The 21,442-nt window shown below is 34.5% G+C and overlaps 1 protein-coding gene across 2 annotated transcripts; it reads right to left on the bottom strand.

Annotated features, from left to right (window-relative positions):
• Positions 1-8,300: 8,300 nt before the first annotated feature.
• EndoG (endonuclease G, mitochondrial) lies at positions 8,301-21,434 on the bottom strand. 2 transcript variants are annotated; one of them, XM_085960777.1, is made up of 7 exons: positions 21,317-21,434; positions 20,924-21,180; positions 19,811-20,013; positions 18,802-18,925; positions 17,045-17,157; positions 13,739-13,919; positions 8,301-8,628 (listed from the first exon to the last, which is right to left on the bottom strand). In XM_085960777.1, exons 2-7 carry the CDS (start codon positions 21,176-21,178, stop codon positions 8,533-8,535), a joined length of 972 nt encoding a protein of 323 aa, XP_085816903.1. In that variant the 5' UTR covers positions 21,179-21,180; positions 21,317-21,434; the 3' UTR covers positions 8,301-8,532. The 2 variants fall into 2 exon arrangements, with proteins under 2 accessions (XP_085816903.1, XP_085816904.1); XM_085960778.1 differs by having other exon boundaries at positions 21,342-21,416.
• Positions 21,435-21,442: the final 8 nt, after the last annotated feature.

Here is a 21,442-nt window from a genome sequence, read left to right as displayed (position 1 = left end):
CTCTTTGGCCCCTTAAGTGTGGCTCTGCTACTAATGACCGCGTACGGACTAAAACAGTGAAAGATAGAACAGTCAAAATGTCTTCGAATATAACCAACCAGCAGGTCAAAGATCTTAAATTGGTTTCAGCTTTATGTTGACGAGTCTTGTGACATAAATGATACAGCACAAATTTGTACGATTGATTTCATCTACAGGTCCTAAAGAAGAACTTTTAGGATTATTGCCACTCAAAGGTCAAACACGTGGAGCGGATATTGCAAACGCTGTAATTGAGTGCATGGAAAACCATCATATTCCACTCAACAAAATTGTGTCAATTTCAACAGACAAGGCAAAACATGACCGGCATAAGAAAAGGGTTTGTTACGTAGACTATAGATACATCTAGACGCCACCCGTTGCATTGCTAAATGAAGCCGCGTGCCTTGCGTTTGGTTTGTGGGCGAGCGAACGCATTCGTCTACAAATGTTCGAGACCATAGACCATTTCGCTAGTGCTCGCACTAGACGCTCAGAATTAAAATATAATTTTCTATTTTTTTACATTATATAGTATTTTTAAGCGGTCAAAATGCAACCATTAGATAAAGATATCCTTAATTTAAGTTATTTTAAAGAAACACTAGGTCACTGATATTAAAATATATAATAATATACAAATAAATTATCACGAACATGTATCAACTTACCTATGAAACGTAATACCATCTACTTGCTATCAGTACGGCTACCACATTTTAAGACAACACACAACCATCTTTTCTACTTAATTAACTAAAAATATTTACCATTGACTTTATGTTTAACACAAAAAATAGCAATTTTAGCAACACGTAATCGCAGGTTATCGACGATATGTGAAGCGTTTCGCCACGATTTGCTGGCGATACTTTTGGAAACTAGCTCACACATATGTAGACCTTATCTTCTCTAGCGCGTGTCGCAGAGAATGTAAGGGTGCCGAATACTTTCTCACTCGCACTCATGCATGGTTTTTGTTCAGGCCTTGGTTTGTTACTATTTTGAAAGATAAAATTAATCACGAGATACTTGCTTACCATTGCATCATTCGCCAAGAAGCGCTTTGTGCGTAGACATTTCCAGAAGAAATTTCCAAAGTTATGGAATTTGTGATTAAGATTATCTACTACATTATAGCTAAATCAATCATCGCCAGTTTAAAGATTTTTTAGTTGAAATGAAGAGTGAGTATCTTCTGCTGCATAACAAGGTATGTTGGTTATAAAGAGGAAACGGTTTAAAATGTTTCGCTTCCTTATTAACAGAAATTAAAGCATTTCTTCTTGAGAAGGGTGTTCCATTTTTAGATATAATGGACGATCAGTTGATATATTTCATGGTAGACGTTATGTCTGATCTAAATCAGCTCAATCGTAAACTGCAGGGGGAAAATACACAATTTTTTCGATGTTAGAAGAAGTTATTTCATTCGAAAACAAATTATCCCTTTTTGCTCAAAATTTCGCAAGAGAATCTTCGATTCACTTTCTAAGCCTGCTGAGACATCTCCAAGAACATAATTCTGAAAATGACATTTGCTATTTCAAAACAACAATTTTAAATATGAGGAAAGCTCTTCTCAACAGGTTTCAGGAATTAAGAAACAGCAAAGCGACGTTTGTCTTTGTTAAAAAAGCCTCTTAAGGTGATTCATCACTGAAACGGCAAATAATTTTCAACCATAGGCACGACGAAATTTTGCACTCGCTCCCATTCGGAGAGAGAATGTAGAGCTGGAAACACGTCATTTTGCTTCGTGATGGCGACGGCCGTAATAATTCTTAAATCGTGTAAAGATGACTTAATGACGCCCACGGTGGCCGCGCGGCATAAGCGTTGGACTACAAAGCCGTGGGTCCCAGGTTCGAATCCTGGGTCTGGCAAGTACAAAAATTGTTTTTCAATTTGTGTGTGTCAGGGTATGGACCTAATAGGTTGAGCGAGTGGTTGACATCCATTTCTCGTAAAAAACAAAATCTGTCAATACAAACCTCCACTCTGTGGATCAGGATCGGACATGGTCGGAAAAAAAAAAACATTACCCATTTACTTTAAAAAGAAAACATGTCAATGAATATATTATTATTGTTACTGATAAAACAATAAACAGAACATTAAATGGACACATGTTGGATTTATAAGACAAATTATATTTGGTTTGACATGCTTCATTTGCACCCGCGACCCGCGCATCGCCTAGCGACGATCTTTTTAGACCGTGTCTCAACTAAGGTATGGCCTTAATACTACGGTAATAATATTTTCAACCTTTAATGTTGACATTGGCAACTTTGAAATGCAATTGCTGGATTTTATAAAAATAAAGAATTATGGAGCTCTAAATTTGTAGATCTCTGTGCTGATATGGACATATTGGAGAAACACAAATATGAACATGGTTCACAGCACAAGTGGTCTTTTTGAAAGACCTGGAGAAGGCATGATGATTTTTAACACCTGGAATAGTATTCCTGACTCATATGATCAGTTAAAAAAACTAGCATTTGCTGTTCTTTCCTTTTCTTCTTCAGTTCTACATATTCATACGAACAATATTTATCAAGCATAAACCTTATCAAGAGTAAATTGAGAAGTCGTCTTATTGATGAGAACCTGGAATCTTGCCTAAAATTAAAAACAATATACAAACCAAACTTTTAAGGAGATGGAAGGCCATTGTTCACATTAAGTGTTTGTCATAATTTAATTTTATGGGTACCTTACTTACAAATTAATTTTAATCAATAAATAAGATCATTATTCAGTATGATTCTTATCAAGTTTTATTCAGTGTACCTATAGTCTAATTAAGTCTTAAAACTGCAATTAAAGGTTATTAAGTTTAAGCAGTGTACCTATATATTATATACCTAGTTTAAGTTTAAGAAATTTGGCTCTCAAAAGAAATCTCAATCGTTGCACTGTTGATATGGCTCTATTGACTAAGGAGTTTGCCGACCACTGGCCTAAAGTAACCAACGTGATAAAAACTCGCATCAGCTCATCAAACTTGTTTGTTTCACTCGACGTAACGTTGCTTAAGAGCGTCAGTTAAACTTATATCGATACGTGCGACATTCCTTTCGATTTCTTGTTTAATACTCAACAGACATCAAGTATCGTCATTGCTTAGGAATTCTTTTAGGACTTAGAGGAAAGGTAGTGTTACAATTACTTAACTTTTCATGTGCAGGTAGGCATTTGTGTTGAATAAAATAGAAAATTTTTGTAAACAAATATATTTTATATAACAAAACCAAACAGGAATACAATAATTGACTCTATAATAAAAAAACATTTACTTACTATGTACATACATACACATACAACTTCATTCTATTGCTACAATGAATTTTCAAAATCAGTTAGGCTTTGTAATCATTATTTACAAAAACAGTACTGTACATTACCTAATTAGATCATTATGTGTACTAATTGAATTAGGCATATCTATTTGCACACACTTAGTATGTATGCACATATAACTGATACATACCTAAATATTAATCACTTCACACTACAGCCAAACACTAATTTTACGTAATCATACAAATGGTGCCTATTTTTGGCTTGTTTATAATATAATACTCTTTCAATATTATAAATTGATTTGAAGGTTCGTCTTGTATGTCATCCCAATGCTTGTATTTAAAAAAATCCACATAAAACAAACAACCTAACAAACAAAATGTAAAAATGATGTAAACAAAAATAATGACAACAACAAGAAACTGTAACATTCGACGGCTAAAGTAATCTTGGTCTTGGGCACTACTTGGTCAGGACATGTCTATAAAAATAAATGTTCATATTATGCATATCACCTTAATATTCATTTCAATGTTGCCGCGCCATGATTACCTAACTGAATTTGTTAAAATAATTATATACTTACTGAATATTATTTCATTCAATAATAAATAGAAAATTGAGTATCAAATAATAGAATGAAACAGAACTGCAAAAACGTGAATACCGGGCAAGTATAATCGGGGTTTAACTGTATGACTATGAATAAATCAAAATTATATTTGTAAATATTATTTTGCAATTAGAATTTAATATGTATTGCATATATATTATTCTGTCTTGGTCAATGGAAACATTACATGTTTAGTCTTAACCATGGCCCCCACAAGGGGGGGGCTGACAGGGCTCTTGCCTGGGGGCCCGGGCTTAGGAGGGGCCCGGCTTGATAGGTTGGCCGGATTACTGAGATAAATGCACATTAAAAATTCTCTCTAATACAATGACATTAATATGGACGAAGCATCTAGAAAATAAAATGACACTCACTTTGTGTCGGGTCTGCCGGATGGCGAAATTCATATTTTAATATCGGTACCCTACGCTCAAATGAACATTCTGCTTGCAAGCGGTCTGGCGACACCGCTGGGTCTGCCCATACAAAATTTCTGACTGTCAGGTTTCGACTCCACCGTTATTATTGTGTTACAAAATGCCAATGTGCCTAGTTAAAAATTGTAAAAAAATCTACTAAACACTCCAAGAAAGATGGGATATCACTTTGCATGTGTTAGTATTATTTATTATTTATAAAATGCCATTTTAAGATATTGATGAATGTTTATTCAATGCAATTGAATGACAGGAACCATTGGACAGTCAGTCGCCTGTGATTCGCTGGGCTCACTTGCGTCTAATCTCCGAGAAGTCGTAAGTAACCGAGAATCTGTTTCTAACGCAATGAGTCATGACACTAATACGCGATTACAATAAAGGTTATATTACTATAAATTCTCGAAGCTTGTATCGCATAATGGAAACGGATACGTCAATGGTCACGTGACATCTACCTATACATCTGTGAATGACTTTCATGCACAATTTCTCGTGCGCGCCGGGTATGAAGTGAGTCGTCCATTTAATATGTCATTGCTCTAATAGTAAAAAAAATCACATTTTACTTCAAAGATATTAACATTTTAAAATATGTGATTTTGCAATATAATTTTTGATTATTGTGTGTCAATACTAGACAACTCCATAATTCAAGTAGGTAGGTGTTTTCAAAAATCGCTAAATAATTTTACCTCCCAACACCATTTGCAAAACGCTTGTATAGTGTCACATTGCCTTTAACCTTAGCGATAGGTAGGGGGGCCCGCCAATGATTTCAGCATGGGGGCCCGTTTTAGGATGTGGGGGCCATGGTCTTAACTATACTGCACTGGCCCTACAATTTGTGCTTTCTAACATGACATGGGCAAAAAGGCAACATTGGAATAGGTAATGGTGGACCTTATAAAAAAAGATGGGAGAACGCTGGATTTTTTAAAAAGAAAGATACAGAGGAAGGTCTTTGAAGCCATGTGACAAATTTACATATGCGAATCAAAATAAAAACTACAAACTACACCTCACATGCGAAAGTGGGGAAACTATATTAGACAATGTATGTTTCAAGGAAGGAAGGCACCTAATCATACAAGACCGGAAGGAAAAAAGAGAATCAGCAGGCCTATTCTAACCACTTTACATCAAAAAAGAGCTAATTGTGATAAATATATCACATATATCACTTTACGTATTCTGGCGGTTAATTATGTAAAAAAGTTTAAAGTGTAAAAATGTCTGAACTGTCAAAAGGTGATATCTTTTAACAGCCCGTCTCTTGGTCGTGCTAACTTTGAGAACAAGACAGAGTATGTCAATTTTACATATTGAGAATTGAGATGCAAGACTGACTGTTTTGCTGCAATCGCAATCACATGACTAATAGAATTGTGGGCTATGTTGATATGTCTGACGTGTCAATACAAAATTCTTGTGTTCGGCTGGTTCGGTTTTATCCGCTTGGGTCCGGCAGCATGAACATACCCGAATTTGACCGACACGTCTACCAACCTAAATTTTCACAATATTACGAATTATAGATAGCCGCCGATAACCGTTTAGTGTATAGAATTCTTTCCGTGTTAATTTGTAACAATGAAAATAACGGAAACGTGATTACCGTTAAGAATAGACCTGCAGGAGTATAGGAAGTGACAGTATATACATGATGCAGTAGAGGGAGCATCATGATAGAGAGTGGAAATGTTTCCTGGAAGTGGCCTAGACCCATGTTGGGTTTTGGTGCCCACGAAGCTTGACATGGCATAAACATGCAAAAGATTGGAGAACATCTTTCAATTGAACAAAATAATTATTTTTTCTCTAGTTTAATTATTTTTTAAAACAATGTATTCTGTATTATTTATGCTACACCCAATGACTGGCTACGCCAGATATGGGGTTTAATAAAACAATTTGATTGCGTAATGTGATAATGTTATACACCACATTTATACATTTTAATTACAAGATGTCATGTTTATATTCAAGATTTACAAAATACTTGTATTACAAGTATATACATATAACTGTAACATATTATAAGATAAATACAATAATTTATTATATTGATTTATGGAAAATTCGTACCTATGAATTTGGTTTTTAACATTTTTAAAATTAAGTATTTGAATAAATAAAACATAATTAAGTGGTAAGTAGGTATTATTATTTTTGAATGCCACGCACATAAATAAAGGTAGCAACATTATAATATATGTGCAAGTAAAATTTGGACGATATTAATAAATTAACAAGTGATGTATAATTATTTATATATATTTCAATTACGTGGCTCAGTTCCATAGTACTGCAACTAGGAATTAGTAACTTTGAGTAATGGCTGATCAAAGTTTTGACTCACCATACTGGCTTGTAGAAAAGTGAGAAAAATGTCGGCCGTACGAGGACAACTAGTAATTTTTTGGAGTTGTAATTTTGTGGAACTGAAGAGGAGTGATATACGAATATAATGGCTAACATAACTCAAAACTTGAAATTTTTGACTATGGAACTGAGCCATCAATAGCTTTTACGTCCGCTGAGTTGACAACATATAGCTTGGATGGAAAAGCGACATCATAAAAAGAAGGCGGGCAACCCTAACAGGTATTGTTAGAGGATTCATATTTTCCTGAAATGAATTTCTACAAAATAAAACTTAGAACACTTTCCACGTTTTTCAAGTCTGCGATAGGTATTTTTCACACAAATAGGGCTTTCCAACCGTTTGTCACAGAAGAATAGTGGACCAAATACACTTCAATGTATAAGTGTTGTCACAGGACAATATTAATCGTCATATCACCAGTTTGATAACTGTAAATTCACAAACACATGAACAAGTTATTTATATATGATGAATTGACCTTTCTTTTATGAATCAAGTTGATATGGTATCATAAAAAATAAAATTCAGCGTATATGTGTAGGTAATGGAATGCCACACTGCTGACATAAGCAAATAGCAGTTTGTTGCAGCCAAATAATATTTCATATCGTCACCGTTCAGGCAAAAGTCACCAACCCTGAAAATGGCAGTTTTGAGTTGAGTATGTCATCCGAAGCGTAAAATTATGTTCTTTAAGATGCAAAACTCACCACGGTACATTAGTTAGTAAAATTTTGCTTAAATCCGAATTATTTGTTTTTCACTAAATGACTTTCGATAAAATCTTAACAAGCAAAAGTCATTATAGGTGAATAGACATTATTGACTATATAAAAAAAAAAATCCTTCGTTATAAATATACAAGCAAAAGTCACTATACTATGGATGGTGAGATTTACTGATCCTTCTTTTGGCTAACATTGTTCAGATTATTAACAAGCAAAAGTCACCAAACCATAATTGAGCTACCTTGCCTCCTTCAAAACCTTCCAGATGTTTTAATTAGCATCAAAAAGTAAAATTACCTGAAAGACATGAGAAAATAATTTAATGTAGATAAAACCTTAAAAACATTAAAATCTGATTTTTCCTACATTTTCAAACTTTCAAATTGCGATATCTCAAAACTGTGTTTTTAGGGTTGGTGACTTTTGCCTGAACGGTGACGATATAATGTTTTGGTGAGATAAATAAGGTTCAGATATCATCACACGTACCACAGCTCACACTAGATGAAAAGATATAATATTTTATTTATCTTTTTTGAATTTTCACTCTGGATTCGGTTTGTACACAAGCCTAGTCGCTCCCAGTCTACAGTAGCTCCCTCCTTTTCTGGAAAGACTCCCGAACTCCGGGTCATTCACTCGCACACTTGTTTCGTCTGAATCGGTTTTAGTCACTCGCATGGTGGGTCACCCTGTATTTCTGTTGTTGTTTAATGTTATGCTAGCGGTGGTCGAATTGGCACTAAATATGGAATGTGCCCGGGAGACAAATGATTGGAAGGTGGAGGGAATAACAAATTGGCTGTCACATTTTATTGTCAAAATTGATGAACATAATAGGAAAATTTTTATCAACATTAATTTGAAGTCCTCGTTTTGTCTCTAAATGCCATAACATTATAAGGAATTAACTATTTTTTATATTTGGCATCAAATTATCAAAGCTGATATAATTGGTTTGATCCTTTCAATGGTGGGTAAGCTCATGATAATTTATAATATTTAATTGAATATTAAATATATTTTTTTGATTTATCGTTTCCTTCCATTAATCTTGGACAGTTTACTTCTATCCACTTTGTTGAAGAATATCAAACCGGCGGCTTTTTCAATGGTTTCCGGTGGAACCTGAAATAAACAATGAACGAATCAAAACTATGAATTTGTAACAATAATTAGCGCGGGGGCCTTTGAATACTTCCTCTTTCACTCATTAGGATGTCGCATGTAGCACCGTCCGGGTGCTTCCACCACAGAGTGCAGCAAATGTTATCACACAGACGGCAGATAAGGGGTCGCCTATTTAACTATATAAGGCGATATTTGTCCTTCAGTTATCAAACTTGAGTCGAGCTTGGCTTCGTCAAGAGATCTGATTCATCTAGTTCACTACAGTAGCCTTGCTTGCACACTGAAAACGGATAAATGCAGTTAGCCGTAAGCCTTATCCAGAGTCAAGTGAGCTATTCGACTGAACTAGGTACATGGTCTGACTATGAAACGTATTGATATTTGGATGCGGTGATCGGCGAGCCGGTATAGGAATGACCAATTCGTAGGTGTTTCTTTGTGACTTCGACCCTCCGACTCGGAGCCCGAGAAGGATGCAACATGTCGATTGCAACAGCCAGATGTTTTTTTCAGACGAAACAGTTGCATTCGACCAATCTGCGAAGCTACATTTGACAATGTTTGCTATGTGGATGACGACAACGTCACATCGACGAATTCGACATGCAGTCATGAGGCGAGTTGTGATGTGCAAGCCGGCTAAAAGATATAATATAAAATACACCCTTTGACGAACCCACAACTTATAATTTAGAAATAAGAGGGAAGGAAGGAAGAAGAGTTCCACCCTATATACTCTTCTATTATTCTCAATATCATCACGGATGTAATGAGGAAACATTCGTTGACATTTTAGTTTATGATTTTCTCCATATATTTATTAATTTTATAACGAGCTACTTATCAGATATATCGAGAAAAAATATTGTCAAAAACTTTCTTAAAACTGTTAATGTGTCGATCGTTTAAAAACATTTCGACCTTAAGCAATAAAATCCGACCGTAGACCGATGCCGCTGGGATCGGATTACGTTTATGACACTAGTTAAGTGTCTAAGTACCTAATTGGTGTTTTGGCCGACAAAATTGAATTAGTGTCCACGCATATGGTTGAAATTTCATGCAAAAAATCCAAGCTGAAGTCAGTAGGTACCTACCAGTGTTCATTACAATAAACGGCTTTTGTTGTTTATGAATGCCATGCTTGTTTCGGGGATTTTTACGATGGTTTTCAGATTTTTTATGTTCTATGCTTCAATAGAACGTGGCACAAAAAATGTTATATAACGAGTAATGCTTATAACAAGCAAATTCAGTCAGTCCCATCTTCCTCGTAATAACCAAGTTCGACTGTATATCATTAACATGAACTTTTTATGAGCTACACAAAAAGTGAATTTTATCAATTTATAAGCAGCCCACTGATTTATGCACATATTGAATTTTATAGTTAAAAATTATTATTTGTCTTCTAAATCATAATTATTATGTAAATATTAGATAGTGGCTTTCCAGGATACCGAAATTCGATTGCATTGAAGAGATTAGGTAAGCCAGGTTGAAATTCCGCTGAGCACATGGCCGATCCAAGTCCAACATCTTTTTTCATTCTCTGATGAGAGGTTGCATTATCTCGCAGTGGCGTATGAGAATGCTGGAGCAACATTCTACTTGATGTGGAATGTCTGAGACTGAGTTTAAAACAAACTATGGAAACCACGTACTGAGCTTTGAGAAAGATGTTTGTGGCGGAGACTAGGTGTGCAGCGGTATAACTTTAGGAGTAACGTGATAACAGTAGCGAAGGGTGGAGGTAGGCTGTAAAGATCCACCATAAATAGTGCACACTAAACTCTGTCAGTCATACGTATTTGTTTTCATTAAAATAAGACTACAATTTACAGACGGTGTTGGTTAGTTTTTAAAATGTAATTAAATCCTGCAAAACCAAGCCATAATGGAATAAATATGTACGTACTTGTCTATCTATAAAATATCTAAAATTATGCAATTAAACCACACATAACTTAAGGTATTTTGTAGATAGAAAAATATTTTTTATCTATTATAGTTTGATCTAGGCAGAGCTTAATAAATTAAAAAAAATGAACCAACAATATGTGTAATACGTATGTATTTTTAATCCAACGAAAACAAATAATTATGAATGAAAAAGTGTGCACAATTTGCACGTGTGGTTTGGTTTAGGGCGGGTTTAATTGATTTTTAAAAACTAACCAACACCATATCGTCGGTCTATCTTGTAAACCTCGTAAATCCCGTTTTGGTCAAAAATGAGATTTTGAGCGAATACGTTAGAATGGTTGAATATCTACGAATGTGTTAAACTCTTATATCCATATCTCGTTTAATAATTTCAAAAATCATTCCACAAAAACCTCGTAAATCGCGTCCATACAACAATAAAATTTGCAAACCTCGTAAATACCGTAATCCCGCCATTTCGTATGGAGAACTGTCACAGTGTCTTGAGTATTACATTACCTTCGTCTTGTTTCGTTATACAACTATACTTTGGGTATCATATTACGAGAGGAATTAATTTATATTGATACAATATAGATTAAATATTAAGGTAAGCGTTTTATTTATAATGATTTCCCATAATATGCACACAATGTTACATTTACAATAGAACGTTTTTTTCAGGTTAGAATTTCATGACATGCATATTTAATGATGTTTGGTTGTTTTCAATGATTTTAGTTTATTAGCACATACAATTAGAAAAGAAAACAAATCAAATTACATTCAAGTACCCACTTACTACGTGAATGCAAAATTTACAAAGTTTAATCTGTTTTCAGATGTCATGGGCTCAAAAAATTATTTAATTATTTAATTATTATAAAAAATTACACAATTGAAACAACTGCTGCTAAGGAAGGAAATAATATAGAAATAATCCCAATGGAATATTATGAGACCATACATATTATTCCATTATCATCGCCATATGAGGTCATTTCTAGCGATGACAATGTTTTAATGAATGATTCACAACACGAAGCTTCTTACAATATAAGTGTGAGACCCCAACTAGCAAAATTATCAGGAAACAATATAATCGAGACTATTGACAGATCTTCAAACTATGAAAATCTCGTGAAAAAGCCATTATTTAGTTCCTTATTCCAATACTGATGATTCGTTACAGGAAATCAGTACGGACACTTAAAGGAAAAGGAGGAAAAAAAATGAATGCAAGGCAGATAAGTCCGAGTGGAAAAGTGAAAAAAAGAAGGCAAATATAGAAAGAGGTGAGTAATATTTCGGAAGGAAAAAAACAGAACATGCATGGGAGCATGTTCTGTTAAGCATCAAAAAAGTTTTTGCCATCTCTATCGGAAACAGACAGAAGAGAACTAATCCTATATAGCGATGGTTGTACATATCAAAATTGAAATTCGACGATGGAAAATTCACTATTGAATATTGCAATGATGAATGATATTAGGATATTAGAAAAAGGACACACCCAAATACCAGTTGATTCGATGCATTCTACCATTGAAAGGTACCTGAAAAAAGCAGGATATAAATGTTCCTGCGGAATAAATGCCGTAATGCTCGAAAGAAACCAGAGCCATATTATAGTGAATATCTGTATCACAACGATTTCAACAAATTTGACTTTAAATTTATCAAAAGTGTTCGTCCTGGAAAAAAAGTTGGTAATCCGGTTGTCACTGATATAAGGGCATCATTATATGAACCAAATGGCACTATACAGTATAAATTAAGATTTTCAGATGTTTGGAGTGTATTGCCTCCAATGACATTAATATGGACGAAGCATCTGGGAATAAAAATGACACTCACTTTTTTGTCGGGTCTGCCAAATGGCATAATCTGTTCTAACGCCATTACAATAAAGGTGATATTGCTATAAATTCCTGATGCTTTTTGTCGGGTCTGCCGAACGGTTTGGTTCAAACGGGTTCGCTCAAATGAACATTGACACTAGAAACACTGTTCTAACGCCATTACAATAAAGGTGATATTGCTATCAATTCCCGATGCGTGATATCGCATAATGGAAATTGCGTGACGTCTATCTATACATGTGCGAATGTCGCTGTGCGTGAATTTACTTGCTAGCTACTGTATTGAGTGCGTTGTCCATTAATAATGTCATTGATTGCCTCACAGAAAGGACAAGGACGTCACACCTAAAAAGTTTGCTGACCTTTCACCTCTACATGCCAGTCGTCTTAAAATCAAACCAAGGAAACATCATGATCTGCAAGAACTGAAGACTGTTTTGTCGAAAAATTTTCACGATTACTACGATAATCTACCACATTAAAAAAAAATAACATGTTCATTTATTATTTTTTTTAAATATACCTATATAAGTAAAATTGTTAATAAGTTTAAACATTACATTTGATATTTTTGTAAACTATACAATGTGTCTTAATTTGCAATTGTCTTAAACAGTACTCGTTTTTATGACTGAAAACCTTCTAAATTCATCAAAAGGCAAAATACACTAAGTATGAAAACCTCATAAATCCAAAAAAGGCTATTTTTAATAAGTATAATGAAAATTTATTAAAAATAATTACTGAATACAGTTGCTGATTTAAAAAGTAACCAAATGGATTTTTGAAATTTCGAAATTCCATTTAAAACCAAAATTAGACAGTTTTTATTGTCTCCTGAACAATTAGTTGATTTGGATTTACGAGGTTTACAAGATAGACCGACGATATGTAAATTGTAGTCTTTGTTCAATAAAAACAAATACGTATGACAAACAAAGTTTAATGTGCACTATTTATGGCGCATCATAACAGCCTACCTCCACCCTTCGCTACTGTTATCTTGTGACTCTTAAAGTTATACCACTGCAGACCTAGTCTCCGTCACAAACAATTTTCTTAAAGCTCAGTGTAATATGGTTACCGAGGCTTGTAATTTGCCATGGTTTGTTTTTAACTAAGTCTCAGACATTCTGCATTGAGTAGAATGTTGCTCCAGTCATTCCCATACGGACAGCGAGCCCCCTTTACAAAGTACTATTTCCTGTGATGTGTACCTCCAAGTATTTAAAGCTGTCGACATTCAGGGAGAAATCCGGATTAGGACAGCTGCTATTGCACAACATGTTAGTTTTTTACATACTTATTGTAAACAGTACCTGGAAGTTGGTGATTGGAGTCTCATCAGGAATTGCCTGGTTAGGCATACAATACGACTCCAAGTCTAGATGTCCATCAGGGGTTTCCGCAACAACCACTTTGTAAAAGTGAGTCGGGACAGCAACAGTATTTGCACCAATTACCTGATATTTTACATACATCTTCCCATCTGATTCTTTTCTAAAAAGCAAACATTATGTTGTGTAAAAATTTTGTGAAAATATTAAAACGGTACATGTCGGTGAAGAGCTAGGGACCAAGAAGAGTATAAAAAGCTATCGGGAGGCCTTCATCCAGAGGTGATTCCGTTGATAATGATGATAACTATATGTATATTATGTAAAACACTCTTCACCTATGAAATGCAAGATGTAAGAAATATTGAGGGGGGCCTTCGCACGATTACACCACTGATTCGAGGTCGTTCATTGGTCGGCGTATTGTTATTAAACGATATTCAGCAAACGAGGTATTGACTAATTAGTATGGTGCAGTTTTCAGACAATAAGATAGTTATGATGAAGGTGAGCACAAAATGAAAGTGGGCAAAGTAGGATTTTTGTTTGTAACGGCGTCTTCATGAACGCATGGAAAAAATCAAACCTCATTGCGGCAGAGTATTATTCCAGGTAACAAAAACTTTGTAAACGAAAAGTTGATTGATAAAACATGGCAGTGCCTACTGAAGAAAGACCAAAACCATTTGTAATAACTGAATAAGTTACGAAGGATGATAATATTTCTCCATATTTCACCGCTCTATATTAGATGGTGTTTTACAGTGGCAAGGGGTGGTGGTAGGCTGTTAAGATTCAACATAAATTGTGCACACTAAACTTTGTCACTCATACTTATTTGTTTTGATTGTACTAAGAATACAACTTGCAAATGGTGCTGGTTAGTTTTTAAAATACTTTTTTAAACTAATCTATAATTGTTTAGGTATGCCATAGGCGATCCGCCAAAAATAGTGCACACTTATATATTGTAATCGTTGAATTAAGAATACATATTACAGATGGTGTTGGTTAGTTTTTTAAAATTCATTAGGCCCTTCCTAACCAATCCATAATCGATAAAAAAATAATTTATCTATAAAATATGTAAAATTATGCACTTATTAAACGAATGTTATTTGACTATTATCTAGTATCGCTTGGATTAGGCAAGTTTTAATTGAATTTACAAAAAACTAACACTGTCAACACATTGTAGTCTAACTGGCGTATGCATATAACAGCTAACTGCATTCAAGCTATTTAATGCAAATTTGCATGCATAAACCTAAATAGAGACTGTTGAACAGTGACGTCACGTTGCTGACGTAATACGCGTCATGCCGTGACTGATATTACCAACTTTTAAATTTTGATTCCCGGATGATTAATTTAAAATTTTGAAGTTGTGAATAGGTGTAAAAATGTACAAACGGTACCATATAAATTTAATAATTATAAATGAATAATTATCATGAACTTTAAATAATTTATTTGTTACGAGGGTGGGTCAATAATTCCTTAGAAAAAAGCATTAAAACAGTTTTTATTTTTGTATTTTTTTTTTATTTCTCAACATAATCTCCTTGGAGCTCAATACACTTGGTTAGACGTTTCTCAATTTTTTTTAAACCGTCAGAAAAATAAGTTTTCGGAAGGTCCTCAAAATAAGCATTTGTCCGATCGATGACTTCTTCATTTGAAAAAAAACGTTGTCCACTTAGCCATTTTTTTAAGTTTGGGAAAAGGAAAAAGCCACTGGGAGCTAAATCTGGCGAATACGGTGGATGGTCGACAAAATTCGAACTTCAATTCTTCAATTTTAGCCATTAATCGTAAACATGTGTGAACACGGGCATTGTCCTGATGAAAGAGGATTTTTTTCCTGTTTAAATGAGGCCGTTTTTCTTCAATTTTGTTTTTTAGCTGGTCCAATAAAGATGCATAATAATCCCCTGTTATTGTTTTTCCTTTTTCCAAATAGTCAACGAAAATAATTTCACGTGCATCCCAAAATACAGTAGCCATAACCTTACCAGCTGATTTTACGGTTTTCGCCTTCTTTGGACATGGTTTGCCTTCGCAATCCACTGCTTTGACTGTTCTTTCGTCTCGGGAGTATAGTGGTATATCCATGTTTCATCTACAGTCACAAAGCGACGAAAAAATTCATCCGGATTGCGTTGCATGAGCGACAACAGGGCTTTAGAGGCCACCAGCCTATTGCGTTTATTGTCGACTGTGAGCAAACGCGGCACCCATCTTGCAGAAATATTTTTCATGTCCAATTTGTCATGTAAAATAGAAATGACGCTACCTTTTGAGATCCCTGTAACCTCAATTATCTCACTCAACTTTAATCTTCGGTCACTTAACACCATATCGTGGATTTTATTGATCATTTCTGGTGTAGTCACCTCTACAGGACGTCCTGAGCGTGGTTCATCCTTTGTTGATGTACGACCACGTTTAAATTCATTTAACCAGTTATAAATAGTTGCAAGTGAAGGAGCAGATATGCCGTGAACTAAATCCAACTCATTTTTTATTTCCTTTGCTGTTAACCCTTTTATATTAAAATGTTTAATAACAGCTCTAAACTCAATTTTCTCCATTTTCCATTTTTCCATTTTCCACAAGCAAATTTTTTTTTAAATGTACGAGAAACACACAACAACCCGACCAATCTGATTGAAACTTCGCAGCATACTGAATCGGTAGTGCTGCTGCATGAAAACAAACCGCTTACAGTACTAGTCGCGCCACCTGTCGGCTTTTCTAAGGACTTATTGACCCACCCTCGTATAATATCATATTTATTTTATACTTAGCAATACAGCTTCGCGGGCTCATTGACAATATTGATATTTCCATCGATCCTCGATATCTGTATACATTTTTACAATTTTAGCATTTTTACCATCATGAATCCATCTATAGCCCAACGACGACGAGCAGTTAACTTCAATCAAGATGAACTAAACCTACTAAACGCTTGCTGTGATGAAATTTTAGACATATATTAAAGTGACACTGACAGATCACGCAGATCGCCGCCATTTTAAGTTTGGTGCGCATTCCTGTACGCATCTTCGTGACGTATGCATTTTTTATAGTTTTCTTATTCGGCCGATAAACCACTAGCTGCGTTGAGCGCGGTTCGAAACTGTATGAATACGGCTGTTAATTCAATGAAAATAAATACATTTGACTGACAAAGTTTAGAGTCCACTATTTATGTCGGATGTTAACAACCTACCTCCACCTTTCGCCACTGGTGTTCTAGTTGGATATTGTTGAATAACTTACCTTGGTAAATAGAGAGGTCCAGTGCAACAATAAACATTTGAGTATACTTTTGTCAGCTTCCTAACATGTTTCTCCAGTTTGTTCCATATGTGGCGATTGAAGCCCACACCCACCTATTAAAATAAGAAAAAGTAACTATATAAAATCATGTGCACATGAGTCTAATATCGTCACTGTTCTGGCAGACGACACTAATTTGAAAAAAATACATATTGAGTTAGTTATACCAAAATGTTCCTTATTTCAAACTTTACCGTCTGGAAACCTTCTTAATGAATAAACAGTCTTTATTTTAAAGTCATCCTTTTTACGATTACTTAATAAACTCACATGATAGACCATTTCAAACATTTTAACAACTTCAAAGTCAAATTACTCAAAACTAGTATTCTCCAGTTAGTGTGTTCTGCCAGAACAGAGACGATATCATGTTTACACGTGCATGGAATTACTGCAGACAGTACGTATTATCGCGGCCATAATAAGAAAATGCACATGTAAACATGTATTATCCTGCAAGTTGCAAGATTGCATGCTTGAATAAAAAAGTTCAGAAGCTTCTGAATTTTCACGCGACACTTGGGATTTGTTCGATATCTGCACGTGCGCTGTAGAATGACCGTGGCGAACCTACCGGAAAAACAATCAACTGCACTGCGCAGAGACTCAAATAGTACCATAAAATGACAACATTGCGTCTGGCTTTCTCTTGAAAAATGAGATTGGCGAGACAGTTTACACTTTTACGTGTTAACAGTAAGTTATTATCGCAATTGTTTAAAATACACACTATTGGTGCAAGTAAATCCATGCACGTGTACAGGCGCTGTTAATGTTTAATAATCGGTTGCAACTCCATGAATATTGCTGCTAACTGCAAATAGAATTTTTTTTTGCAAACATATTTTGTACTAACATGATTAGAAATAGCGAATGGCAAAATAAATTAATAATAATTGAAATGTTTAAAGTTGGTTGATATATATAAAAAATAGCGGCTAAGGAATATAACGGACAATTTACTATTTGAATGGCAAAAGGACCTGAATCTGATAGTTACGATGGAAGGAGAGTACTTAAAAAAAAAATATAGATTCATCCCGACCATGTCCGATCCTGATAGGATCATATGGGCCTCCACAGGGTGGAGGTTTGTATTGACAGATTTTGTTTTTTACGAGAAATGGATGTCAGCCACTTGCTCAACCTATTAGGTCCATACCCTGACACACACAAATTGAAAAACAATATGTGTACTTGCCAGACCCAGGATTCGAAATATCACATATAGATTCATAAGTGGTGGTAACTGGCTTTGAAAACGATAGCCACACATATTTTTATAGATAAATAAAGAAACATGTAGGTACATATTTTGATTTAAGGAATGAAAATCATTAATGTTAAATTGATAAACAAAGGTAAATAATTACAGTCGATTCAAATGATGTACCTGAATAACTACCGTAACTATATTATTCCATTAAGTTTAGGTAGCAGCACCTCTATTAAATTTGATAGAGACATTTGATCAGAACATTTAAATATGTATGTATATGCATAATTCTATAAACTGTTAAATACATATTAATGTTGCACTAATAGTTACCACATTATTATGTACAATCATTTAAAGATAATTCAATAACAAATATGTATATACAAGTGTTTTTCTTATGTACACAACTGTATTAATTTTTCATATTTCCAGATAATGAATGATAATTATTTATATAAAGATATATAAAAATTCTTACTTGTGGCGCCATATTGGTGAGAAAGAATGTCTGATCAACGTGTTTTTGATCGATCCTGTGATTACCGGCAGCTGCCATATGTCCTCTATCAAAACCTGATCCTTTATAATCGGTATTTTGGGATCTAAAAATAAATCATAATTTTAAATCTTCATATTAAATACAACACATTTTTATATTATAATTATAGATTGTTTGAATAATGATAGGAATAAACATATCAATTAATTGGTCATGCATTTTCTCTTTATTCATTCATTCATTATCTCTTATCGCTTTGTATGTGAAGAAGCAAGATTGGATCTGGCTCAGCCACGTCGTACGAATGCCTCAAAAGAATTTCAATCTAGCCTGCCTGTTCTTCAAGGCAACAATATTCCGGCACCCTTGAAGGCTGCTAAATACCATCCACAGGGTGTATACCCTCTGATATACATGGGAAGACACAAGAAAACTGGCGAGTGACAGGGTTTCTGGGACAACGTCACGTGGTGTCTATATCCTTCAAATAAGACGTGGACATGGATCAAGAAGAAGAAGAATCATGCCACTTGACTATGTATGCAAGCGCCTTTGGTAACATATTATATTAATATTGAAACTGGCTATATTCTGTTTGCAAACATATACAGAGGTCAAAATGCTGAGAATTTTAATAACTGCATCGTAGAACGTAGACATATTTTGTCAAAATAATTTTAGAATAACTTTTTTTGTCCTTGTTATGTTTAACATCGCTCAAAAATTTCATTTAGATTTTTTTTGTATAGTCAGTAAAATATGAGTATTGCGAGGTATTAATTCTTAAAAACACCTCACCTATAATTATAGCTGTCGGTATCTAACCGGTTTTAAAGGCTCAATGATGATATATTATTTTGTCAAATTGCCCAAGAACATTTGTTAAAAAAATAGCAGGGTACATAGAAAAGATTTTATGTGAAATTTGTTTCGAAATTGTCAAGTTGGTAATACAACTATAATGGAGAATGCATGATAGATCATTTACCTGAAGAATGCATGCACGCTTAGATCAGGTGTGAAATCACACTTCGCTCTATCTATGGTGTCGTTGGACTTAATAGTTTCTTTGGTCATGTGTTCCAGCACCCAATGCGGGACGCGGTGCTTCTGGTCATAAGATAGTACATAATCATCAAATGATCGTACATTATCGAGACCTGGAAAGCCATACTTCATAATCTGGGACACCTAAAAAATGAGTTAGGATCAATTAGTAATGAATATAATAATAAAACATACATAATTTGAAAAAACCTCAGATGTATACCTGCTGGAAAAAATCTTCTCTAAAAATATGACGGGATTCAAACCAATGCGCTTTACAATGAAGCTACGGGTGTCCCATGTAAAAATGATGAAATTAACTAGTAGTTTTTACATGAAATGTTTATCAAATTGCATTCATTTTTGGCTATCAGTTTTTGTGTTTGAAATCAAGGTAGTGCACACAAAACTTTGTAAGTCATACCTATGTATTTGTTTTCATTGAACTAAGACTACAAATTGCAGATAGTGTTAGTTAGTTTTTAAAATTCAATTAAATACTGTGTAAACCAACATAGTCATAATGAATCAGCTTGTCAGGCTCTAATAAGAAAATAATATCAAGTATAAACAAATAGATATATAACAAAGACGTTGGTTGTGCAATAAAATATGGTTCAATTCGAAAATTCGTGAATATAATATGTGGCTAGAAAAAGTTATATTAGTGATTTAACGCCATCGCTATTCAGCAATCCATAGAGGACTCGTACAACCAGGAATTAAACATTGGAGTGGAGCTTAGAGGCGTACCTAGTGAATTATGTGAGTACTGTGTAATGCAGCCATTATTGCAAAGAAAAGGGCACACAGGTATGTGAGTAATTAATGAGGTTGAGTGCCATGCATTTCTGGTTAAACATTGGCGTAAAATTAGAAATGATTTGGCCTAGAAACTTTTAAAATATGCTTTCCTTGATGAGAAATTTATGTGTGGGCCGGTAGAAATCAAATTTTCTGAATAAAAAATATCCATAATTAGATAGGATTACGGAAATTGGAGGATTTTTTTCAAGTAGTACCACAGTTAGTCCAGTAGTTAGGTAAAACTTACTCTTTGTGGGCCTGATGCAATCACTTCACTGGCTGGAATGGGTGTAGCAGCTGACACTGTTCCAATGGTAGGCAAACCAGGCAAAGAGCCAAATCTATTAGGTTGTATAATACTCTCCAAAACATTGGCATCTGTATTTAGTGTGTTTTGCAGATGCGTCATAACATTCTTTCTCTCTATGTAAGAGCCGGCGAGGAACCCGCTCAAGCCTATGCCGCCAAGGGTGGTAAATTTAACAGCCAAATTTCGCGCCATAGCTGTGGAGAAGAATATACTTTGAGGTTATGAAAGAAAGATGGTGAAGAACGGATACATTTTTAAACTAATCAGTCGGTTAAGGGAAATAATCTTCAAGAATCAATAAGTATAAGTAATTCATAATTTATTATTAACCTTATGTACGATAGAAAACACTGACTTGAAATCTGAAGTTTGAAGTTGGGGTTGAAATTGAAACGTCAGACAAAATTATTGCCAGTTAAATAATTATTGTGAACATTGCAATTTTTGTATTTTATT

The sequence above is a fragment of the Rhyacophila brunnea genome, unplaced genomic scaffold (assembly GCF_057557595.1).
Source record: "Rhyacophila brunnea isolate RB1 unplaced genomic scaffold, BYU_Rbru_1.0 scaffold_12, whole genome shotgun sequence".
Lineage (NCBI taxonomy): Eukaryota > Metazoa > Arthropoda > Insecta > Trichoptera > Rhyacophilidae > Rhyacophila > Rhyacophila brunnea.
This window is presented reverse-complemented; position numbering and strand designations above follow the sequence as displayed.